Genomic DNA, 24,446 nt, shown 5'->3' with positions numbered 1-24,446 from the left:
TAATTTTATTATTTTTTAAATAAAAAAACAGGAACTCAACGTTATCGAACAAGTAGCTGAAGAATCCTCGTCCATTCGCTGTTGGCTCCAACCTGTTCTCCGTGACTCGCACCATTTCATATCTGTGGAGGGAGCAAGGATGACGAGGTAAATATTTTAAACGAAACTTCAATTAGACAGAATTATTCATTTTTCGTTTTTTTTTGTTACGTGAAATTTAATCGTGTCGATAGATAATCGAGGATGACACCTCCCTTGAGTGGTCCTGACAATCCTTTGGGATTCCCACTCCAAAGTGTCTGGAATGAATAGCCATAGGTAACGTAGTTTTTTTATTGAAAATCTTTAGTACTAAAAAGAGTGAAGCATAACTTTTTATTACCCAGATGACACGAAGGTGACGACCACTGAGCGAATCTGGCATTGACGTCGACGAGAAATTGTAGGTTGAAATTATGACCAACCAAACAAGAAAATGTAAAGAAATCATTTCAAATTCTAAAATTCCTTGACAGGATTTCAGCAGGGATATCAGTTGGATGCGCTACCCTTAAGACTGTCCAGCAGTACGTATACATTTTCATTTATATAGACCTAGTAGCAGTAGGTAACGGTAGCGGAATAAGCGAAATCTGACAGCAGATTGATCTACTAGTATATGTTATTCATGGTCTTCGCAATGTCACGCCTGCCCTGTTCTCTCTTGACCTTTAACGATCAGCGAGTCTAGTATATAAATCAATTTCAAATAGAAATAAAGCGCGTTCTGTTGAAGGCCTCAATGAAATAGCTTTACCATTGTTTGGCTGGCATTCAACATTTATAAGTGCACCCTAACATTAATAGCGTAAGAGGATGTTTCCCCGGCGTTCAAAATAATTGAATCATACTTTTCTAACTGTGGGTTATGATCTTGATGGAATAACCTAGGCTGAGAGCTGTCTCGCATTGGTGCGAGACATTTATATAGTAACCGTCTCTGGCAGTAACTATAGCGAAGTAAACAAAATCATTGACAGGATATTTGTTGGCTGTTACGCTATTCATGGCTTTTCAAAATGTCACTCCTGTCCTTTACGACATGCGATCAATGAACCTTGTTCAAATTATTTGCTATGGAACTAAAGCGTGCTGTTGTAGACCTAGTAAATGGAATAGCAAAATCTTTGTTGGCATTGAATATTCATAAGAACGCTTTAAAATTTATAGCGCCAGAGAATATTTCCTCGATCATCAATAATTTAATTGTATTTCTCATTTCTCTGATTTTTAGGTTGTGAAATTGCATCTGGTGATGTGATAAACTGGGCTCATCCCACTTCCGTGTATTTTTTCCGGTGCCAGTTGCTGTCACTTGCCAAATCGATGATCAACACAGCAACGCAGACAAGGTAGGCGCAAATTTACTTATTTCAGAGTGAATTTCACAAAATCATTGGGTGCGTAGAGACGCCGTAGTTTTCTGCTAATAAACCCGCTCTATTAAGGTCCGTATGCATATTGTTCAGGGTCGCATAGAACTCCAAATAATTGTAGCCCTCATTTGAACGGTCTCTTTCCAACAAAGTTGCTGAAATTTGTCTATTTTTATCGTGATTTATTTCCAATGGGAGATATTGAATTTCGTCGCCTTCCTATTGATAGCAGTTGCGAGAATTTAACCATAAAACTTCAATTTCGACGAATTTTGATTTTGAAATACTACCAGCAGCAGAACGAAGACATGACGTTACATAATTTTCTTTCGGCTTTTGCAATTGTTCTCCCAACTTAAGTACCATACGCCCATGTCAGTTTTGTTGTGACGACCCGCGGTAGATCATTAGAACCCCAGCGATACATGGGAATATCTTCTTATTACTTTTAAATACCACACAGTACCGTAACTAGGCTAATATTAGCTATGCAACCTCGTGACTCGTGTAGAGCGATTGTCAGGTTTATGGATGATAGACGTCAAATGTTTTATTCACTGGTGCAAATGGGACTCTAATATGGCTTCTTTGTATTGATTGGCCAGTGGTCATTGAAAAAGACCCTTTCCCTATTTGATATGATTTCTACGTTGCGTCATGCTGTTCAACTCGAATGAGATTTGAAAAATATTTCGATAGTGATAGAAGTTTAGTTTTTTATTAAAATTTAGTTGCAAAGCTTTTGTATTTCAATAAGCCTATACTATACTTACTAAACAAAATGCTATTTCGTGTTAATTGTATATTGATCAGAGTTAAATGTCTTGAGTGCTTATAGAAGTATTAATTGTAGTCGTGCGCAATATTGTCTGCCACGCTCAGTCAAGGATGAATGGGGGTGTTTCTTCTTGGGCAATGTAGGGTGAAACCTCGATGGCGTTATTAGTTGGTGGTTCTTGCTGCAACTTTCTACGTCGTCGACGATGGCGTTCAGGAATCGAAAAGATGTTTTCGAAAATAAAAGCCACAAGAGACAGGCTCACTCCAACTGCCAACACCAAAAATGGTCCCGTCAAATTCTTGAGGGATAGCGACGAATTTTGATTTTTCGATTTCCTGTTTCCACTTTTGATGTCGCCCGTACATTGCGGGGGCATTGGGCGGAACCATGTGTCCCAAAAGTCGATCAGCCCAGTTTGATGCAGATCCATTAGTCTTTTTTAAATTTGAAAACGTGCAACATCAACATTTAGAATTTCAACATGTTTGCGTACAAGAGCAATTTAGGATAAATTTAGTCTTTACCCGATGCTAATGCTTTTAGTGTAGGGACTGTTATTCGGTAGCGCAAATGTTACAAATAATGGAATGAATCTTTCTTTTGCCATCTGCAAGTTGCATTTCCCAGTCGTGTGAAAATCAGATTTGATAACGTCCTTGAGGTAATTTCTCCCCTATTAATAAGTTGGGGTTCATGCTCTTTTCTATTACAGTCATCTGAAATAATATTGTGTTACGACTTTCGCAATATCTTACGTCGATGTAAACATTTTTTGATCCGGGTGTGATTAGACGGATGCACTCTGACGTCAAATTGCACCGGGCATTTGGAGAAGAGTCCAGTCTTTTTCGTAGTTTTGTGTACATGCCCGAATCGTTTAACGTCTGTGAATTAAAATGGAAATTTTATATGTGCGACAGTTAGTTTGAATTCGAATTTAATTTTACCGAAAGCAAAGTGTCACTAACTCCCGCCTTTTTAATAAACACATAAATATTGGGATTTTCAACGATGTCTTGGACTGTGCTCATAATAGGAACGTTAACTGGCGTAATTATGTACGTTATGAGAGTCGAGTTGTAGGTCTGGACGAAGAAGAAAGCGGCCAGCGTCCAAACACCGGCCACCATTCGGAAAGATAAACGTTTCGATTTGAAGGGGATCCCTATAAGATTGTATTACTTCTTTAGGATTTATCTGCTAACATCATTTGTTTTAAGTTCAACCTTGCGACAGTAAATTTCCCAAGACGTAAAGGTACTCGTTTTCCATCTGTTCTGTGGCGAATTTCGGATTGCCTCCGCTGCGGGTCGTCAAGTTGTCATTAATTGCGAGGAGATGTTTTACTGTTATGCAGTGTTGCATTAAATACAACACCAACATAACGAAAGCAACAGATACGCATATTCCCAGCCAAACCTTTGGATGTATTTTTTTTTATAAGAGTTTAAATCTTAGTTTAAGAATAATGGTATGGTCCTAATAATGATATCCAACACAATTTTTCATTCGTTTTACCGGCCATTGAAACGGTTTGATGACGCCGTTGAGGTTGGCCGTTTCTCCCGACACTGGAATCAGGAAACCGTTGTCTCCGTAAATCCAATACGTTGTCAAATCAACAATCTGATTGCGCTGAACTGTCGGCAGCACGTCGTAGATAATTAAATCGCATTGCTTTGATAAAAAGTGTACAAATTAATTGAATAGTATTTTGTGTGAAGTCTATACTAGACGTAAGCTCAGCTCACTGTTTAAAAATTATTAGTTTAATTTCATCACTTGTGTTTCAGTAAGTTTACGTGTTTCCTTCTCTCAATTATTCAGGAAATTTGAGCCAGTCAAACGGAGAATCAAAAGGCATACTCAACTTTATCAAACAAGTAACTGAAGAGTCCTCGTCCATTGGCTGGTGGCTCCAACCTGTTCTCCGTAACTCGGACCATTTCGTACCTGTGTAAGGATGATGAGGTAAGAGGGCAGGCAGTTGGCTTGAAAAGTATTGACAACTCATTTTCTCTCTTTGTTTTACGTGAAATTTAATCGATTCGACAGATAATCGAGGACGACACCTCCCTTGAGTGGCCCAGACAATCCTCTGGGGTTGCCACTCCAAAGCGGCTGAAATAGATCGCAAGGTGACGTAATTTTTCTATTAAATGTTAATTCCAAAAAGTTAATCATGTCGGTTTATTACCCAGATGACACGAAGGTGGTGACCACTGATAGAATTCAGCGAGGATGACGACGAGAAACTACAGGGCGAAATGGTGACAAACGACAGAAAGTAATAAGGTAAAGAAAACATTTTAGATGACTATCAGATTTCTTTTTTGTGTTGTCAGCGAAGCACAGATGTAATGGGCGCGGTTCTCTAGTTAATTCCAATTATTACTGCCCTATTATCACGCGATGTAAATGACTTTGTTACGCGGGATTTTTTCCCGATTCACTAATATGTCTGTTTGTGCGTTGAAACGTTCGAAGACTATCCTGCAGTATATGAAGAGCTTCTTCGTTTATAGTGACGGTCGACAGCGGTATTAGAGTACACCAAATGATTGGCGGAAGATTGACACTTACGCTGTTGTGTTATTCATTTCCACAAAATGCACGTCTGTGCTTCTCGACATTGGACGAACACATTTAATTCAACGCCAGTCCATTGATTTTGATCTATTTCAGTTTCAGAACGACATGAACCAATGCTCTCGTTGGACTGCGGAATTAGATATTTAGTAGAACACTGGAACATTCGTTGTGTGGGAGGATTGGTTTAGATTATATCCTGTGCTCGATCAATTCGATAATTAGTTTTAGGCTGTGGAACCACGCAAGTTGTTGTGTTGACCTCGGTGCGCGAGATAATATTCGGTCCGAAAAGGTAGTTTTCTAGAAAATTTTTAGTTCAACAGAGTGAATCATTTTGCATTCCTTTTTGTGCTGGTAGAAGAATTTAGAAGAACCGATTTTCCTTTTTTCTTTGAATAAACTCAGCTTGATATTCCTTGACGGAATTTCAGCGGGGATATCAGTTGAATGCGCTACCTTAAAGACTGCCCATTAGAACGTATATGGGAGGACATCTTCATTTATATAGTAACAGTGGTTACAGCAGTAGCGACGGTAGCAGTAGCGGAATAAGCGATTTCTGACAGCGGATTTATTCACTAATATGTTATTCATTGTCTTAGCAATGTCACGCCTGCCCTGTTCTCTCTTGACCATTTGCGATCAGTGAGTCTAGTATAATACGAATCAATTTCGAATAGAAATAAAGCGTTCTGTTGTAGGTCTAAAATGGAATATCCGTATTATTGTTTTGCTGCCGTTCAACATTATTTATAAGTGCACTTTAACATTGATAGTCTAAGAGGATGTTTCCCCGGCTGACCTGGCTGCCTTGTGAAAAATAATGTTCGTCTTTTCTGGTGTCAGTTGCTGTCATTGGCCGAATCGATGATCACCATAGCACCGCAGACAAAGGTAGGCACACCTTTTCACTTGTATCTTGGATTGGATATCACAAAATCAATTGTATCGTCCAGAGAATCTGTAGTTTTCTGTCATCAAATCAGTTCGTCTCAAGTCCATATGCAGACTGTTCAGGATCGCGTACAACTTTGTAATTCTCGGTGATTCTGTGTCTGTATATTGTATCCGCCGCAACCCGGATGTCGTTACCCAGCGGACATTGGATAGTTACAAAATTATGTGAAAGTTAATCGAATAAAAAATATCAACAAATGCTCTGGTTAGCCCCGAATGAGTGTGCTGGACGTTTCTTTCTGTTCAGTAGAATTTTCTCGCACAGGATTGCCAAAAAGGGGAAAGAGCCAACCCCATTGATATAGGATTATAAATGCTCCGTGCAAATGTTTCGATTTGCAAGTGCCACCTATCTCGGTTTAGTCTTTTCAGGTTAAGGCCTCAAGAAAAAGAATGTTACGTCGAATCGTTCCCTCTACGTTGTGCGATCGATAAAACTAGGCAATACATTAATAAATTTATTTCAATCGCAGATAGAAAAATGGCGGTGCTGTTATTGGACAGCGGCACAACTCGGTACACCTGTTCTTCGAGCACTACGCTACGTTCGCTCCGGAAAACTTTGCCGATGCCAGCAGTCGCCAAACTGGTGATTTAATGTAGCAACATCGAGATCAATGCAACAAAGGTAAGGTCAAACTTAACTATTATGTTCCGAATGGATCGATATAAAATGTTTACATTTTAAGTCGCATTAGTTTTTATTACAGATTAGCTGTCAAGTTTTGAAGTTAATAACCGAGCAAAAGTAACAACAAATTATTTGAACTTTTATTGAATGTCCATAGCGCGACATTTTCAGCTCAAATTTTTGAAAAACTGGTAAATTAAATGGGCACTACTTAAAGCCAGTGACGCCTAGCTTGATTGCTACAACAGGTTTAGTAATAGTAAAACATTTGCTCGAAAAGAAAAACCAAAAATGCAAGACTCAATCCAACTGCGAAGACTATAAATGGCCCAGTCAAATTTTTGAGGGAAAGTGCTGAGGTTTGGTTTCCCGACTTCCTGGATCCACTTTTAATGTCCCCCGTGCATTGCGGAGACGTTGGGCGGAACCATGTGTCCCAGAAGTCGATCAACCCAGTTTGATGCAGATCCAACAGTCTTTTTTTTTACGCGCATAAAATATTACAATTCAAAAGAAAATAGATTCAAAGAAGATTAAGGCAATAACCGTATGGATTTGTGAATTTGTATCTTACCCTTTGCTAATACTTTTCGTGTAGGGACTATTTTTCGGGAGCGCAAAGGTGACAAACGATGGGAATAAGCCGTCTTTCGTCATCTGCAAATTGCATTTTCCAGTTCTTTTGAAATCTGCGTTGATTGCGTCTTTGAGATAATTTTTCACCTATCAAATTATTACGTTTTAATTTGTTGTTGAATTTGGGTTTTTGCATGATTATTTTCTAATTTAGCTTAATTCCAAACACTAGTTGTTAATCCAATCGAGTAAAAATAGTTGAAACATTTTACAGCGAAAAAGACGTTTTTCGTTCCGGGTCTTATTGAACTGATGCAATGCGATGCTAAATTGCATCGTGAATTAGGGAAAGAATCGATCCTTTTTCGCAGCGTCCTGAACAGGACCGTATCGTTAACCAACTGTCAAATCAATTTCAAATAAAAATTCAACAAGTTAAAGCTGTTTGATCTAAAAAAAAAATAACATTGTATTTGAATTAACTTGCCGAAAGCAAAATATCGGGAATTCCCGCCATCTCGATGAAGACGTTAATGTCAGGATTGTCCGGAATGTCGTAAACTGAAGTTATTAACGGGCGATTAACCGGCATAACGATGTAGGTGAAGAGAGTCGAGGTGTATGCCTGGACGAAAAAGAAAGCTACCACTGTCCAAACCCCGGCTACCAAACGAAATGGCAGCCGACTTGATTGACAAGGGATACCTAATTCATTTTTATTTAAAGTTAATTTTCTCCTCAATCCTTGCTATCATAACAAATAGCTTCAATTGAACCTTGTGACAGCAGATTTCCAAATACGTAGAGGTACTCGTTTTCGCTCTTTTTCTTGGCTACAAGCAAAATGTTTCTGTTTCTTAATTGCCTTGATCCTTTTTTCGATCGGGATTTATATTCCCAGTTTGCGGGAAGATAGTTTAAGGCGTGTTGCGTCAACTTTAAAATTGAGATAACAAACAGAATTGAAAGGCCAAGTCCCAACCAAACCTTTAATAGAATAGAATTTTTTGATTATGACTTTCAAATTTATAACGACATTGGGTAGAATTTGCATACCGGCCACTGAAATGGTTTTGCGACGCCGTTGATGTTTACCGTTTCGTGAGAGACGGGGAAAAGAAAAGTTAAAATCCCGTAAATCCAATAGGTTGTCAAGTCAACCATCTTATTGCGTTGAATTGTCGGCACCACATCTTGGATGATAAAATCACATTGCTACGATGGAGAAATTTCTAAAATTACGATTAATTTCAACAGGTGAATATGGTGGTGTACTCAACTTGATCCCACAAGTAGCTGAAGAGGCCTCGTCCATTCGCCGGCGGCTCCAATCTGTTCTCCGTGACTCTTACCATTTCGTACCTGTGGAAGATGCAAGGATAATACGGTGAGAAAAAGAAATTAAGTGATTTGCAAAGTATTGAAAACTCAATTTTGATTACGTGAAATTTAAACGAGCCGATAGGAAATCGAGGACGACACTTCCCTTGAGTGGCCCCGACAATCCTTTGGGGTTGCCACTCCAAAGCGGCTGATTAAAGGTAACGTAATTTTACGAAAAATCATTTTTACAATTAATGTGAATCATTATTTTGTATTACCCAGATGACACGAAGGTGGCGACCACTGAGAGAATTCAGCGAGGATGTCGACGTAAACCCACAAGTCAAAATAACGGCCACCAGGAAGAAAGGTAACGAAAACATTCCTGATATTTAATTAGTAGATCCCTTTTGTGCTATCAGAAAAGCGAAAATGATGTTGCGATTTGTTATGTTAAGCTCCTTTTGATGCAAATTCCCTCGTTGGAATTTAGCGACAATTTTCCCGCGTCACCAACAAGCTAGTCGATGAGCTGTGGGGACCGAATAAGACTCCAGCCGGACGTATGAGAACGTCGTCGTTTATAGTAACGGCAGGTAGCGTTGTGAGTATGCCAAATGATTGGAATCGGATTCATATTGACGCTGTTGTGTTATTCATGGTTTCAAAATTGGGATCGGGCGATCAGCTGACCATAGTTTGACATGAATATATTTATATGATGCTCTATTTGAATTTCAGATGGAAATAAATGGTCCAAACGGAATTGCCGAGTCATAGTTTGGCAATATCAATTTATAAGAAAACCTTCTTATCGACGCGGGAGAATTATTCTTGACCATCAGTTATTCGACTTTCTATATTCTAACTATGGGTTGACTCGACCCGCCAGCGGTTGTGGAAAAACGGGCAGACGAGGTGAGTTCAAATAGTTCATACGCCGTCTAAAATGTAGAGATGCCTTAGTTTCCAGAGCAATCCGCTGAACAGTATTGATTTTCAAGATCAAATTTAATATTGCACAAGATCTTAAATGAATGAATATTCAATGATTAAATATTGCCGATACCGGAACAGTATGGTATGTGGTCAGAAAGCATCATAGACTTTTCGTTCTCATCCTCATCGGGCGTTGCTTAAATTTTGGGATATGGACTTTCACAGAGTTTGACCTAGATCAGTTAATCGATCGACAAAGAAATGATATAATTATCGATTTCCTGTTCCTGAAAGAAATTAAATTCTTGAAATTCAAAAGTTTATTTATTGTTCGTAGTGCAACATTTACAATAATTTGCTTTTTCTTACTTAAACATAAAATTTAAAAATAATCAAAACTTAATGCTTTATCCAGATGCTACGATGTGGCGATAACGGATTTGGCAACAACGGCGGTGAGAAACCACTTCGTCCGCTTGTCATAATAATAATGGGCGTCATAATATCAACGGAAAAACACAAAAAGGTAAGAAAAACGAGAAAATTATTTTTGTTAGTTTCCCGTATGTGATAATGTTTTTAAATGTTCGGATGTCTTCAGTATCAGTTCCCAAAGATTTCTTTTGGCTATCGCGATTCGTCTACTCTTTGGGGTCCATTACAAGTTCAGCAATAGATGAGAGTAGCTAGGCTATTTCTAAGTACGATAACTTCTTTTTGATTTAGTAGAGTGATCGACAGGTTAATGTTACGACTGTGATGGTTACTGTTTAATTCACTGGTGCAAATGGTACGAAAAATTGCTTCGCCAGTCTACTACGATACTGGGCTGTCAATCATTTGAAGTTCACATTGTTGATTTATTAAGATTTGCGATCAGCTTAATCTTTGATTAAGCCAAGATTAATGTAGACTGCTTGCTTCACAATGGGTAACATCTCCAAAGTTAATATTTGATTATGGGTGTGGCTGTAATTGAATACGTCGCATCTGATTTCGATTTTTGATAGAAATAATTTGCTCCCGTCCCGTTCCATTCGCCGGTGGCTCCAGTCTGTTCTCCGTGTCTCGGACCATTTCCATTTCGTACCTGTGGAGGAGAAGAATGATAAGGTAACAAGAAGTAAATTAAATAAAGAAGTAGATTAAATTGCAAATTGTTGATAATTAATTTTCTGTCTTTGTTTTACGTGAAATTTAGTCGATTCGACAGGTAATCGAGGACGACGCCCCCGACAATCCTTTGGGGTTGCCACTCCAAAGCGGCTGGAGGGGATCGCAAGGTGACGTCATTTATCTGCGAAATCGTTGATACCCAAAAAGTAAATTTTAATGTTATATTACCCAGATGACTCGAAGGTGGTTACCACTGCGAGAATCCAGCGTTGATGTCGACGAGAAACCACAGGAAACAAGGTGAGGAAAACAATAGAGTAAATTAGCGACCGAGTTTTTTTCTGCTGGCGGTGTGTCGATGTTGCTAGTTCAGACGACTGTGTCCTTCCAGTAAAACCTGCTTCGTATAATTATCAATGAGGATGTCTATTTCTTGGCGGAAAAAAGAAGTTTCAGTGGAAATGGGAGTCGGTCGGATGCGCAGTTTAGCGTAGCGATAGAACTCGATAGCATTTGAAATGAGTACTTCTCCATTTGTAGTAACAGTCGGTAACAGGCGATATCTTAGCACACTAAATTACTGGCAGCAAACTGACGGTCTTGTTCTATTCCGTTCACAAACTGTCATGTCTGTGCTTCTGAATATTACGTTAGTCATCAGTGAGTCGAGTTCGACGCGAATCAATTTAGTTCAATTGAATCAGTCTGCCATTAGACACGCCTTACAAAACGTCGACATTATTCATAGCGCCAGAGAATATTTCCCCGGCGGTCGATAATTTAGTCTGTTTCTGATTGCAGGTTGTGACATTGCATCTCTTGATGTGATGTAACTGTGCAGTGTTTTCCTGATGCCAATCATGTTCAAATCGAGAGCTTTTCCGGTGCCAGTCGCTGCCATTTACTGGATCGATGATCAACGTAGCAACGCAGATAAGGTAGGAACAAATTTTGCTTGTTTCTCGGAGTGGATTTTGCCAGCTGTTTATGCACGTAGGCGCGTTTTAAAATTTGATTATCCGTTTGGTGGATAAAATATCACTTGTGATGTGGTCCGATCGGGATTTTATTTTGGGCGTTACATGACGCACAAAATTTCCTATTTTATCCTGACATTTTCTTTTTCTTTTAACAAATCGCCAATTTCTTTCCTCACAAAAGAAATTCTTATTGATCGTCAATTTCATTCGCGATATTTTCTTGATATCATTTGAATAATACTGTCGTCACTCCCGATTTTAAAAAAGGCTATTAGCGATTTCTTCCTGTGGAGATGTGTGATGAGCGGAGTCACCATGGTGGAGTGGATAGGCTTTTCAGCCTATTTCAAATCGTTTGTCTACAAGTTTTATTTTTTTTTTACCATTTTGAATCAAATTAACGCGCTCGAGTCAGTTATAGCATCTTTTCTTTCCACATATCTAACGTATTTCGGTTCACCTGCGTTTGGTAAAATTGTAAAACGTGAAAATATTTGGTTCTTTTTTTTTACCGCGGTTAAAGTTAATTCATTAATCAGCGGTTTAAAATTTGTCTGCTACTGATTTGAATTACCGCGTTTCCTATAACAACGGAAACGTTTCACCAGAAAGTACTCCACATCCTTTGATGGATAATTTGGAAATCAATTCGAGGGGTGTACACGTATAAAAGAATCAAGTTGGCGTTACAGTTAGACGATGGAAACTACCATGACGCCTTTCTATAATATTTGAGAGCTGTAGGTGAACATTTCTTTTCGTAATTAAATTTCTAAAAATATTTTACCAGTTAATTTGATTCTGAATTCTTATTTTGCCGTTTTGAAATTTCTTTACGACGTACGTAGTTGACAAAAATGGAGAAAATGGTATGTCAATCTTTGAAAAAAATTTTCCAGCTACAATTTTTGTAAAATGGAATATTTGATTGATCTGATGCAGATGAAAGTATTGCTTTTGGTAGTCGTCGTGGCTGTCGTACTCGAAACAGCATCGACCTGCGACTGCGATTACAGAAAGGGTGGCTGCCATATGGTGAGTCCAGCCAGTACAGGCATGGCTTGCAAATGCGTTTACAGAGGCGCATGGATATGCCGAGGTCGTCAAGTGAGTTGCAGAGACCACAACCACCTTCTGTGCCAAAACCCCGACAATTCAAAAGAGGCGTGCGAATTTGCCAATGGAGACTGCGGTGGTTATAGTCCTCACATATCCGACTAATTATGGAACATTCCGACAAAACTAAATTCTTCATCACAACACACAATCTGCTTGTCACATCACACATATTATTCCAGAAAATAAAATGTTATCAGCAGTCACATTAGTCGTTTATTGATGAATTTTATCCCGCCCCGTTACAAGAAAGTATCACTGGTCGTTAGTCATTTTCTCGTAGTTGCTCATTGCCGTCAATCTCGTGTTCCGTGACAAAATCTGGACGAAATTCTCTTTCGTTCGTGCGTTTCGAATTTCAAACGAGTCAGCACTTGTTGTGTATTAACGGGATAAGAGACTTGACACCAAACACAGGGCCGGGTTGAAAAATTTGAATACGGCGTTGCGGCTTATTTATTGATAATGATCGCCCAAAGGTTAATTATTTATAGCATACTGCGGATTTTACCAGCTGTATGCACGTAGGCGCGTTTTAAAATTTAATTATGTGTTTGGGGATAAAATATCTCGTATGATATGGTCCGATCGGGATTTTATTTTGGAGTGTTACATGACGCACAAAATTTGGTTTTTATCTGACATTTTTTTCTTTTAACAAATCGCCAATTTCTTTCCTCACAAAAGACATTCTTATTGGTTGTAAAATTCATTCTCGATATTTTCGTGATTTCATTTGAATAATTCTGTCGTCACTCCCGATTTTACAAAAGGCTATTAGCGATTTCCTCCTGTAGAATCCATCCGGTAAAGTGAGTGTGGTTATATCGAGAATCCCACAGTGAAACTTCTGCTGCGATAGCCCAGATCTGCAACCAAACTTGAACTCCCTTTTGCAAATTCAGCGTCAATTGAAGTGTCAACGTACTCGAGTGGCCAGCGGTGTTGGTCTCTGCGCACTCGCTCGTCCCGACATAAGCCCCATTAGAGTAAAGAGCTATTTTCAAGTAAACTTTACTCGTTGAATTTTGAAATAGAGCAAGGCCGGCAAAGGAAAAGAAGTAGGTTCCGTCTCGAGGCGCCGTGAATTTCCCCGATGGCAAATCCATGGCGCCCCCAATGTTAACGCGCTCAATTTGAAACGGGATCGGAATGTTGGCGGCGGTGAAGGGGGTGTTCCTTTGAACGTAGAAGTAGATGGGGGCTGATTTGATATCGGCATATCCGATCCATCGCTGGGAGCCTATAAGTGATTCAATTAATCATTAAATTTAATTAAATTTGATTTGAGTTTTATTGCGCATAGTATTTTTCAGAAGACATTCAACTCACTGGGATCGGTGGTCAATTTAGTAAAGTCGCAGAAAACGGTTTCGACGAATTTGGGACCCATAATCAAATAGATTCCGCTTAAAGGTGTGGCCATGTTGGTCGTCTGTCCGTTGATGTAGACATCCAGGCATGAAGTTGGCACCTTTACAGTCGCCTGGCGAAGGACTTTGGTTGAGTTATGGCCGGCACTCGGTTCGCTTTGCGAGGCCATTGTTAACGATTCTTGCTGTTGTAATTTGGTTTCCAGTTGATTGACTTTGGCCGTTAATGCTTTCTTGATTTCGTAAAATTAAAAGAAATGCATTACTGGTAATACGGTAAAGCAATGGAAAGGGAATTGACTTACATATTGTTGATCCTTTTCCTTCAATTCAGCTAGAACTTTATCCTTGAATTGTATTTTTTGAAAAACATTTGAAAGAAAATTAACATTTCAAACGACAAAATGAAAAGAAAATATTAGAAAGGTCGAGCTGGGATTTCTTACATAATTTTCATTGAGTTGATGGAATTTTTCTTCCAAGTCAAGACTGACAGCTGCGTGAGCAAAAGTCCAAAGTAACACGAAAAAGACTCCGTAAATCATTTTGAATAAGAGAGTCGTGCTCTTCTCCCTTTTTTGAGTTGATGTTTTTCGTGATGCGCTTAATTTGTTTCTGGGTTTTTTTATTGGAAATTCACCTCCATTTATGTGCGGGACAAGTTGGTTATGGATGACACATTCAGTCAAAAAAGCTACTTGCTGTATTGGCGCAGATGTTGCGGTGTATTGCACACTTGAGTGGGCAAGCAATGCAAACACTTTTTTGGGAAACCCTGTTTGTTTGTCTCAATTCTTTTAGAGTTTCTTCTGACCATATTTTCCTGTTCAAACCGTATGCAGTGCAGTTTCCCAGCCCAAGGTTTCACAGTTTTCAAAAGACTTGTTTTCGTTTTCGGTTTCTTTTGAATAATCGAAATACCTACAAACCAACACTCTGTGGGGGAAATTAATGTAAACTGAAAACACTTGGGCAGAAATGGATCGTGTACACTGCGGTTGTGGCTTTTCTTTTATATGCTGGACATTTTAATGTTCGTCTTATTCTTTTGAAATTCTCTCATCGCTAACTTGGTACAGTGTTATACAGAGAATTCGATGCCTTATTTAAAATTCGATCTGTCGGTGTTTTATTGTTTGTCCAAACGTTAGCGAACTTTTCCATTCAGTTTATTTCTCGTCGGTATATTGGAGTTTCCATCCGCCGATTATTTCCAGCAGTTCGCCTCTTTGTCGCTAGGAATTGAAATGAAAAAATTTGAATCGTTCTAGTTGCGGTGGGACCCGCCACGAGATTTATAGCTACAGGTTCTTTTAGCTATCAGATGCTATCAAAAACTACTGTGGGCTAACCGCCTGGGCAAACCGACACAGTAGCGCAGATTAAATCGATCTAGATTTAATCATCGTCTCTTAAGAATTTTGTAGGTGCAGAGTTCAACTCGGTTGGTTACAGGAGCTCAGCAGGTTTCCAGGCTCAAGCGAACTAAAACTTGATATCTATAAAATGAATATCTAGACTTCCATCACGATGTGAAACTCTCACCAAGCGACGCCGTAGTTCTGTCACGTGCGGGGTATTCGCCGGCTGCATGTTCATAATTTTTAACCGCAAACGACCGGTAAAAAAAAATTGCTTGATTGTATCAGCGCAAATCACTTGAAAATGCGTCTCAGACGAAATCATTTTTCTGTGGTATCCTTCATAATAAAAAATGTGGATGTGGTTACGTGAAATGTAAATATTCATCGTATCCTACTATTTATTTGGTTCTTTGTTTTTTCTATTAAAACCTCGATTGAAATTGATTAATTATTCAGCGGTTGAATATTGCTTGTAACTGATTTGAAGTCAACCTCACGTGTGGTCGACGTGTTATTCTTACCGCGATTTTCTTATCAAAACGGAAACGTTTTGCCATAAAGTATTCCACATCCTTTGATGGATAGTTTGATTATCGATTGGCAGTGGGTTCTTCCAGGGGGTATACACGTATAAAAGAATCAAGTTGGCGTTACAGTTAGACGATAGAAATCACCAGGACACCTTCCTATAATATTTGAGAGCCGTAAGTGAAACTTCTCTTGGTAATTCAATTTTTCAAGACGAATGAATTTAATTCTAAATTCTAATTTTGCCATTATTTTATCTCTTTTTCGGCGTAGTTAAAAAGACAAAAAAATGGAGAAAATGGTATGTCAATTTTTGAAATTTGTTTTTTCCAACTACAATTTTTGTAAAATGGAATGTATTTGATTGCTCTGATGCAGATGAAAGTATTGCTATTGGTAGTCGTCGTGGCTGTCGTACTCGAAACAACGTCGGCCTGCGGCTGCAATTACCACAATGGTGGCTGCAATTTGGATAGACCAGCCGAACGAGGATTTGCTTGCAAATGCTTTTACAGAGTAGGCTTTTGGACGTGCGTGGGTCGTCAAGTGGCTTGCAGTGACCCCAATCACGAACTGTGCAATTTCCCAACCCTGTCTAGAGAGGCGTGCGAATTTGGCGGTGGAAACTGCAAAGGTTATTAATCCGCCTAATTTTCGACCGTTCCGACCCGTCAAGTATCTTTATCACATCACACATATTATTTCAGAAAATAAAATGTTATCAGCAGTCACATTAGTCGTTTATTTATGAATTTTATCCCGCCCCGTTACAAGAAAGTATCACTGGACGTTAGTCATTTTCAGCTGTTGCTCATTGACGTCAATCTCGTGTTTCGTGACAAAATCTGGACGAAATTCTCTTTCGTTGGAGCGTTTCGAATTTCAAACGAGTCAGCACTTGTTGTGTATTAACGTGATAAGAGACTTGACACCAAACACAGGGCCCGGTTGAAAAATTGGAATACGGCGTTGCGGCTTTATTTATTGATAATGATCGCCCAAAAGGTTAATTATTTATAGATATATATATATACTGCATAATAATTAAAAGTTATTAAAGCTTATGAACCCGGTAGCAAAATACATCAACATTTAAATGTCATCATTAAAAACTACACATAGTATTTTTTTTTAAATCTATTCTGGCGCGTGAATGGCTCCGTACCGCGGTAGAAATTCGTACAGCCAATCGGCGTCTACATCTTCGCTCCTCAGTCGAATCGCCACTTCCCTTCTGTATTTAAAAATAATTAAAATCAACAAATTTTAGTCGATAGGAATGACCAGGAAAAAAAAAGGAAAAATGTTTACATTTGATTTCTGTCGATGCGGCAGAAAGTAGCAAAATCGTCCTCCGTGCAGCCGATCACGCAACATTGTCGCAACAGCGAATCGCTCTTCTTGTCGTCCAATTCCGTCCGCCCGTTACCTGCCGAATGATCAACTAATTATCAAATTGGCTTATAATATAATCTGTTTGATATTTACCTGTTGATTCGTTATTCGATGATGGCCGATTGAGAATTAAATGATCGATAAAGTCCGGGCTTTTGTGAGCGGTGCATACCTCGTCTATGACCAGCGTCAACTCGATCCCGCAGAACCTCATCATCATGGGCTGATTTTGTTGGCGAGGGGGCCGGCCCTGAGTCAAACCGAGTCCGGCCAGCACCAGCAAAATGACAGGTGTCCTCAATCTGTTTGAAATCATTTTCTCATTTGAAAATTTCAGCCGATAACAAATTATAAAATTAATTAGTTTAACGTCATACCTTTTTCCAACTATTGAAGTTCTCATTTTGTTATGTAAGTTGGACGAGCTCTCGATGTATCGACGTATTTAACTGCAACTGCTGGACAAATTGAGGTTGGATTGCCGGTTGGCCCCTTTTTATGATGTCACGTAGCTACACTGCGTGCGCGTGTATCTCTTTTAACTGCTGGCCCAAACCGAGTGCATATGGCACTCGGATTTCATCTACGTTGATGGGCGGAGTTGAGTGGCTGGTGACCCCTCCGATGGCGCTTTATCGTTTTTATTTTGATTATTTATCGCCCGTGTTGAAGGTTCAAACATTCGGAGTTCGTCAAGTTCAAGCACGGAAAAGTTTGTTCTTGTTTGTTTGTTTTCGCGTTCGAATTTTGTTGCTGGAAAACGAACGCGCCATCATGTTCTTGTTCACATTAATCTTTGACACGTTTTATAAGATTTTCTTGTATGACGAAACCGGATGGGACGCACACAGTTTTGGGATGACGCACTTTGAATTCATTAAACGGACTCAAGGTCGCGGCAAATGTTGCACCAATTTGTCAACGTTTTCAGGATGTTGATCGTTCCAACTGATCCAATTGCTTGTACCAGCTATATACACCCCGTTGGCGATATAGCTCGTTATGAACTGATTAGCGTTCATCAAATGTACACGTTCCCACACGCAATCTATCAGGAGGGGATGGTGTGTAACGCGATCGCAAATGGAGTAGAGCTAGGAGATAAATAAGAACTTAATGGGCTATCGCCTTTCACGGACAAGAGAGAGAGAGAGTTCCCTACACATCACGAAAATCGATTCGTCAGTCAGGAACATTTTCCTCTTTGCAGTTAAAAAAAAATAAAGTCGATCAGTTGAAAGGGCAGCCGTTCTAACGTTCTGTGTTTACTAGGCGTCGAGTTTTCTGGGTATTTGATGCGCGTTTGTAAAAATCTAACCGCTTCGATTCCTGTGAAGAAAAAGAAGACTGCGTGAACCTGAATTATAACCCTCACATATCTAGAACAGCAGAGTTTGGAGTATCACGACCTTAGTAACCTGTAACAAATCATTCTAGGAATGTCGATTCGATTTGTTTAAATTGTCATGGGGAGATAAGTAACCAAAAAAACGAATTGGCAGTTGGTAAATTATGTCTTCCTCGACCAGCTGTCCAGCCCGAAACGTTTTTCCCGGCCACCGACGTGTGATTACTATACGATCTGCAAAGCCAGACAAAGTCCCCTTTATTATTCAAATAGATCCGTCTATCCGGCTATATTTCACCTTCCATTTCGGCTATTACGCCCTCAAGATGATTGATTTTATCTTGGATAACTTTTGGGATTTTCGACCTTGAAATTTGTGGGTAACGATCAGAGTAGAAAAATAATAATTCTGGGCTGGCTTTTGGGGCGGTTAATGATAGACTGTTTGCTTACATAATTGTTGCTTTTAGCTGTTCCAGTTGCTCATGTAGGGCGAGACTGGTGATGTAGCAAGTCGATAACGTCAAAATCTGCAGGGCTGAAAGGATGGAGGAGTGAGCTGTTTTTATTGGGTCCCATGTCATTGGGTTTTCTGCCTTACCAATGCAGCAACAGAGTATGTCGCACGTTGTTTTGAACAACAAATTTGTTTATGTTTTTTGGAACGGCTGCGGCGTCGAAAGGAAATTTGCATAGCAACTTGCTTTATTAATGATCTCTACGGGGTTTTAATGATTACAGCACGAAGAGACGACCCATGTTCTTTTATTGATTAAAATTTAAAGTAATAACATATGTAGATTATAAGCCAAACCCAAATTGAAAGTTAAAAAGTTGCAAGTGCTAAATAGGAAATGTTGACATCATTAATATTCACGTGCAATGAAGCCATTCGAAATTAATTAAAGACTGAAAGTCAAACCAAATTGAAATTGAAGAAAGGCCTCAATTTCAAGTGCTAAATAGGAAATAATTAAATCAAAAATATGATTATGCAATGAAAATATCCTAGTCTAATATCTGGGTGTAATCGTCCAGCTGCAATTGAACGTGTCTGATTTGCCGAATGAAGATGACAAGGTTATGTCATTACTAATAGTTGAAGTGTAAACTTGGTTTAAGATGGGCGGATTTGCACCTTTGACTAGTCCTTTGATCTGAGTAATGAATTAGAAGTTTGAATTTCGACTTAGTTTGTCAATGACAAGGAAATTTTCAATCAACTTACACTCAAATAACTTCCAGTACTGGTCAATTTGAGGACAGAGCAAGATATCTGAATCTTTTGATTTGGATGCTTTGATAAGGAAGAAGCAACTTCTCTTGTCTCCTGTTATGGGGGTGATAGTTCCGTTGGCCGCTGTTGCCTCTGCGTGACGACAAACTGTAACCAAAAAATTAATTAATTTTGAATTCGTAAATGCACACAACAATGAACCCAATACGTTTGAATTGAGATGTTATCTCCAAGGGTATCGTCTTCCATGTGCAGTTGAACGTGTCTGAGCTGCCGATTTTAGAACTCAGACGCAAATCGTTGCTGCGTGTTGAATAGTAGACCCGATTTAATATAACTGCAGAATCAGTTTCTGATTGTCCAATCACTCCGTCTAACTGGTATATAGCCCAGCGGTTATTGCAAAAGGTTATCAAGAAAATGATTTGCATATAATTAATAAGATTTGCTCACATTCAAATAACTTCCGGAACTGAGGCGGACGGCAGAGCAATAAAACTGGATTTGTTGATTGAAATTTGCTTTGATGTTGAAGTCACATTCTCTTTTTGGCTCTCCCAATGTCATCCCTAATGGTGTAATAGTCCCGTTGGGCGTTGTTGCCCGTTGGTGGCGACAAACTGCGGAAGAAAGCATTCATATACGCGATCATTTAAAAATCAAATTATATCCTAATAACTATTTTAAACGATCCCTCATCACGTTTTGAATTTGGCGTTATCTCCACAGGTGTTGTCGTCCACTTGCAGTCAATCCAATTTCCTTTATTAATTCCAGATTGAAGTTCAATTTGGTTTAAATATGAGGAATAATAAACTCTGTTCAGTAGAAGTGGGTTCGCAGTTCCGATTATTCCGGAGATCTGTAATCAATTGATATGGCATTGAATTGGGATGTATTCTTGTCGACAGTAACACAAAGATTCTCAACCGTAAAATAACTCCCAGGGCTAGTAAGATTGAGAGTAGAGCATGAAATCTGAATTTGCTGATTAGGAGGTGCGTAGATCGAGAAATAACATTCTCTTAATGGCCCTGGATCACCAGTTAGGGGTTGAATGGTTCCATTGGCCGTTCTAGCCGCACTGTCGCGGCAAACTGGCAAATTTTAAAAATGTTACGTAAATACTTTTACCATTTTTTGCTTGCACTATAATGTCACATTTATAATCCGTTGTGTTCTTCACGGTCGTTATGTTCCACTTGCAATCAATCCAGTCTCCTCTGGCCATTCCAGAATCAAATGAAATTTCATAGGATGAACTATAAATTCTGTTCAGTACAAGTTTCAAAGGGTAGTCGACAGCTCCGTCGATCTGTCGTTAAAATCCACTTGTCTTTGATACGAGAGCTTGATTTTTTTAAATGTTTATAAATAAGATTTACGTATAGATAACTGTTGCTGCTATTTAATTTGATGGCTGAGCAAGACATTTGAATCTGTTGGTCAGAAGAAGTCGTTTGGATGGAGAAGTAGCAATCCCTTTTCGGTCCTGTATCCCCCACTAAGGGCTGAATGGTCCCACTAGATGATGTGGCCACTTCATCACGACAAACTGGAGAAAAGAAAGTTGTTAAAGTTTATGGGTTTTCTTGAACGAAGGGAACTCACGTTTGAAATCTGTCGTATTCTTCATTGGTGTAGTTGTCCACTTGCACTCAATCCAATCTTCGTTCCCCACTATGCTATAGATATTTATTTCGTTATTTGTTATTGCGGTGTACATCCGGTTTTCAATCGCGTAATCTTCGGAAAATGGGTAGTCGATTATTCCCGAGATCTAGAGCATCAGAAATATTTCGTCGATGTTTTATTTTATGTAATAATTATCTTAATGGACTCACTTTCAAGTATCCATCAGGCGTGGAGAAATTGAGAGTAGAGCAAGATATTTGCAGCATCTGGTCGGGGAGACCTTTGATAACGAACGGACATTCTCTCATCAGTCCCGTATTTCCTTCTAGGGGGGTAATGGTCCCGTTGGCCACTGTCGATTCCGCGTGAAGACAGACTGCCGATTGAAACGCAAATCAATAATTTCTTAGCCGAAAAATGAATTTTTAAAATCCAAATAGTATAGTTACGTTTAGAGTTCTGTGTAATCTCTCTAGGGACGATATTCCACTTGCAATAGAACCAATCTGATTGGCTGAATACAGAGTAGATCATTATTTTATTGCTTAAACTTGAGGTGTACACTCTGTTCAGTTCCTGTGATGGGTGTGTTTCTTCGTCTATCGTTCCTAGAATCTGAATTTAGACCAATTTGGAAAGTTTTACATGTTGAAAGGAGGATAATTGAATCTCAAATCCACTCACTCTGAAATAACTGTCGGATGACACGTTGACGGCCGAACAAGACAACTGGATTTGGTAACCATCAGGTGCGCTTATAGTGGCGAGACAACTTCTTTGTTCTCCCTTATTCATTTTGGCCAAGGGCTCGATGGATCCATTGGTCATTCCGGGGCTTCCGATTAAACTGTCACGGCAAACTGGTAACGAGGAAATAAAACGTCGAATAATTTCGTATTATTGAAAATCTTGGGTCACATTTTACTTTGTAAACTCGTCGTATTCTCCCTGGTTGTGGTCGTCCACTGGCAACTAATCCAGTCGTTTTTCCCGAAATAAGACTTTAAGGTTACGTCATTGTAAGGAGTTGAATAATACGTTCGATTTACAACGGGCAAACGTCCGTTGCCTACAGTGTCTTCGTTTATCCCATAAATCTAATCAATTACGCGGCTCATTTAGTTCTTACATCACACTGTGTCAATTGGATAATTAATTATCGTGTAACAATGGACTCACGCTCAGATAACTGTCAGAGACAGTGAGGAGGATGGCAGAGCAAATGATTCGAATCTGTTGATAAGGAGCAGCTTTGATGTGGAAGGCACAATTTCTAACATATCTCGTATCTCCCGCTATGGGTGAAATGGTCCCATTAGCTGCTGTAGCCTCTGCGTGACGACAAACTGTGAAAAATTTAAACACGAAATCAGCATTTACGTTAACGTATCAGTCTGAATTATAAATCACATTTAGATTCAGTTGTTATCTCCTTGGGTATTGCCCTGTAGGAGCAATTAAACCTGGCTTGGTATCCGAACGAAGATTTCACGGTCATCCTGTTGTTGATTGAATAATATTTCCTGCCTAATACTTCTACGTAGGTGCTTCTGCTATTGTATTTTTGATTTCCTTCCTTGACAGAATTAGCTGAACCGTCGAGGACATTCTCAATCTATGAAATTAATTATTGTAAAAGTGCGATCTCATGATATTGTCGGTGTTTGTGTGAAGTTTACCAATAAATAGCCAGAAAAGTTGAGAGAAGAGCATGAGAATTCAATCTGATAATCAGAAGGAGCGACGATGGTGATGGAACAAATTCTATCCGGCGTCGTATCTCCTCCCAAAGGCTGGATTGTCCCGTTCGTCGTTTTTGCCTCGGCATGACGGCAAACTAAAGATTCAATAGAATAAATTTGTGTGAACAAAATTGAAAATAGAATAATTACGTTCAAAGTTGGTCGTATTATCCTGGGGTAGTGTGGTCCACTTGCATTCAAACCAGTCCGAGTAGTCAAATGATGTTGTCACAGACAAACTGTTGTTGATTGAATAATAATCGCGGTTCACTATAACTTCGGACCCGTAATCGGCGTACTCAGCGATCTACGTTGTAAACAAATAGCCAATTTTAATCACACAAATTTAATTAACACTACTCACGCGGAAATAACTGCTATAGTCTATGATGTTTATAGTCGAGCAAGTAATTTGAATCTGTTGGTCAGGTGGTGCGACGATGAAGAATGCACAATCGATCGCTTCATCACTGGTTATGTTCTGATACGGCAGGAGGATCCCTGTAGCTGCGGAAGAGTTCGTGTCACGACACACGAAAAATTTCGGAATGTTCGCCGGGCTAGGGGTGGTTGTCGTAACATGTCTCTTGACGGTCGTTGTAACACTTGGTTTAAGAGTTGTAGTAGCAGAAGTCTTCTTAGTCGTGGTTGTCTTCTTCGACGTCGTCGTAACATTCATCTTTGGCGTGATCTTTGACGTTGTGGTGGCATTTGTTTTGGGCGTGGATGGTATTATTTTCTTTGTCGTCTGCACCTTCGACGATGTCGTTTTCGGTTTTATAGTCGATGTAGCATTTGTCTTTGACGTTGTTATCTTGGACGTTGACTGCTGAGCTTTCTGTGAGAAAATGAAACCATTAACGAAATAATTCTGATGAGCTCAGATTCAGCTTGTTACCACAGTGAAGGTCAAGTAGACGATTAGGAAAGCAAGGATTCCCAGCAATTTCATTTTTCTGTAGTTAATCGTGTAGATTTGGTGGAGCTAAAAACTGAACTGAACGTGAAACGTTGGCAGAAACGTCGTCATTCGTTCAAGTCACACTGTATATTAACATTTTTGAGCGAGTAAAACCAATTCAGACCGTTCTGTTGCATTGAAGTCCAGCTGGACAGGTGGTCCTTATCGGGTAAACTCGGCAAACTGAGAAGGTCTGTCAAAGAATCGGAGCGTTAATAATGACATTTCCGTTCCGTTTTCCTATTTTTGCTTCACGTGTGCATGTATTCCAAGTAAACTTTAGACTGCTTTAGATGATTACGTGAATGCTGATAGGTGGTAAACAATTTTTTAACGTTGTTGACATGTTGTTGCTGCAAATATGCAATGCTTACAGTGCGCGCTCCCTCTCGTGTAAGAATTTTACACTAGTTACTAGTAGCAACTCAAGCCCTAGC

At 39.3% G+C, this 24,446-nt stretch overlaps 4 protein-coding genes and 1 long non-coding RNA gene across 7 annotated transcripts; 2 read left to right on the top strand and 3 right to left on the bottom strand.

The window, feature by feature from the left end:
* The first annotated feature begins 11,152 nt into the window (after positions 1 to 11,152).
* On the top strand, positions 11,153 to 12,632 carry LOC124197015. 3 transcript variants are annotated; one of them, XM_046592268.1, is made up of 3 exons: positions 11,153 to 11,268; positions 12,159 to 12,179; positions 12,253 to 12,632. In XM_046592268.1, exons 1-3 carry the CDS (start codon positions 11,182 to 11,184, stop codon positions 12,529 to 12,531), a joined length of 387 nt encoding a protein of 128 aa, XP_046448224.1. In that variant the 5' UTR covers positions 11,153 to 11,181; the 3' UTR covers positions 12,532 to 12,632. The 3 variants fall into 3 exon arrangements, 1 of the variants encoding a protein (XP_046448224.1); XR_006875926.1 differs by lacking the exon at positions 11,153 to 11,268 and adding an exon at positions 11,278 to 12,050; XR_006875925.1 differs by lacking the exon at positions 11,153 to 11,268 and adding an exon at positions 11,278 to 12,054.
* Positions 12,633 to 12,846: 214 nt separating this feature from the next.
* On the bottom strand, positions 12,847 to 14,458 carry LOC124197014. The gene is made up of 4 exons (XM_046592267.1): positions 14,246 to 14,458; positions 14,105 to 14,146; positions 13,759 to 14,032; positions 12,847 to 13,669 (listed from the first exon to the last, which is right to left on the bottom strand). The coding sequence occupies exons 1-4, from the start codon at positions 14,342 to 14,344 to the stop codon at positions 13,191 to 13,193; spliced, it is 894 nt and encodes a 297-aa protein (XP_046448223.1). The 5' UTR covers positions 14,345 to 14,458; the 3' UTR covers positions 12,847 to 13,190.
* Positions 14,459 to 15,713: 1,255 nt separating this feature from the next.
* On the top strand, positions 15,714 to 16,422 carry LOC124197012. The gene is made up of 3 exons (XR_006875924.1): positions 15,714 to 15,867; positions 15,965 to 15,992; positions 16,070 to 16,422. It is a non-coding gene; the product is annotated as an uncharacterized LOC124197012 (long non-coding RNA).
* Positions 16,423 to 16,576: 154 nt separating this feature from the next.
* LOC124197011 lies at positions 16,577 to 17,638 on the bottom strand. The gene is made up of 4 exons (XM_046592265.1): positions 17,464 to 17,638; positions 17,180 to 17,388; positions 17,003 to 17,120; positions 16,577 to 16,925 (listed from the first exon to the last, which is right to left on the bottom strand). The coding sequence occupies exons 1-4, from the start codon at positions 17,487 to 17,489 to the stop codon at positions 16,829 to 16,831; spliced, it is 450 nt and encodes a 149-aa protein (XP_046448221.1). The 5' UTR covers positions 17,490 to 17,638; the 3' UTR covers positions 16,577 to 16,828.
* A 1,545-nt stretch (positions 17,639 to 19,183) lies between these two features.
* LOC124197010 lies at positions 19,184 to 24,273 on the bottom strand. The gene is made up of 19 exons (XM_046592264.1): positions 23,947 to 24,273; positions 23,413 to 23,886; positions 23,199 to 23,355; positions 22,986 to 23,143; positions 22,717 to 22,921; positions 22,486 to 22,652; positions 22,232 to 22,403; positions 21,991 to 22,166; positions 21,756 to 21,921; positions 21,516 to 21,682; positions 21,283 to 21,451; positions 21,057 to 21,226; positions 20,833 to 20,986; positions 20,602 to 20,768; positions 20,374 to 20,533; positions 20,125 to 20,291; positions 19,880 to 20,048; positions 19,663 to 19,818; positions 19,184 to 19,591 (listed from the first exon to the last, which is right to left on the bottom strand). The coding sequence occupies exons 1-19, from the start codon at positions 23,998 to 24,000 to the stop codon at positions 19,527 to 19,529; spliced, it is 3,273 nt and encodes a 1,090-aa protein (XP_046448220.1). The 5' UTR covers positions 24,001 to 24,273; the 3' UTR covers positions 19,184 to 19,526.
* Positions 24,274 to 24,446: the final 173 nt, after the last annotated feature.

This window comes from Daphnia pulex, chromosome 7 (assembly GCF_021134715.1).
Source record: "Daphnia pulex isolate KAP4 chromosome 7, ASM2113471v1".
NCBI lineage: Eukaryota > Metazoa > Arthropoda > Branchiopoda > Diplostraca > Daphniidae > Daphnia > Daphnia pulex.
This window is presented reverse-complemented; position numbering and strand designations above follow the sequence as displayed.

What these genes read in the sequence shown, in the direction of transcription:
- LOC124197015 (XM_046592268.1), top strand. Translation starts at nt 11,182, where the DNA reads ATGCCAATCATGTTCAAATCGAGAGCTTTTCCGGTGCCAGTCGCTGCC. An exon ending in AACGTAGCAACGCAGATAAG is followed by an intron (nt 11,269 to 12,158) that starts GTAGGAACAAAT and finishes CGACGTACGTAG; the next exon opens with TTGACAAAAATGGAGAAAAT. An exon ending in TGACAAAAATGGAGAAAATG is followed by an intron (nt 12,180 to 12,252) that starts GTATGTCAATCT and finishes GATCTGATGCAG; the next exon opens with ATGAAAGTATTGCTTTTGGT.
- LOC124197014 (XM_046592267.1), bottom strand. Translation starts at nt 14,344, where the DNA reads ATGATTTACGGAGTCTTTTTCGTGTTACTTTGGACTTTTGCTCACGCA. An exon ending in ATCAACTCAATGAAAATTAT is followed by an intron (nt 14,147 to 14,245) that starts GTAAGAAATCCC and finishes ATACAATTCAAG; the next exon opens with GATAAAGTTCTAGCTGAATT. An exon ending in TAAATTGACCACCGATCCCA is followed by an intron (nt 13,670 to 13,758) that starts GTGAGTTGAATG and finishes AATCACTTATAG; the next exon opens with GCTCCCAGCGATGGATCGGA.
- LOC124197011 (XM_046592265.1), bottom strand. Translation starts at nt 17,489, where the DNA reads ATGAGAACTTCAATAGTTGGAAAAAG. An exon ending in ATCGAATAACGAATCAACAG is followed by an intron (nt 17,121 to 17,179) that starts GTAAATATCAAA and finishes ATCATTCGGCAG; the next exon opens with GTAACGGGCGGACGGAATTG. An exon ending in CGCATCGACAGAAATCAAAT is followed by an intron (nt 16,926 to 17,002) that starts GTAAACATTTTT and finishes TTTTAAATACAG; the next exon opens with AAGGGAAGTGGCGATTCGAC.
- LOC124197010 (XM_046592264.1), bottom strand. Translation starts at nt 24,000, where the DNA reads ATGAAATTGCTGGGAATCCTTGCTTTCCTAATCGTCTACTTGACCTTC. An exon ending in TCTACTTGACCTTCACTGTG is followed by an intron (nt 23,887 to 23,946) that starts GTAACAAGCTGA and finishes ATTTTCTCACAG; the next exon opens with AAAGCTCAGCAGTCAACGTC. An exon ending in GAATACGACGAGTTTACAAA is followed by an intron (nt 22,167 to 22,231) that starts GTAAAATGTGAC and finishes CCTCGTTACCAG; the next exon opens with TTTGCCGTGACAGTTTAATC.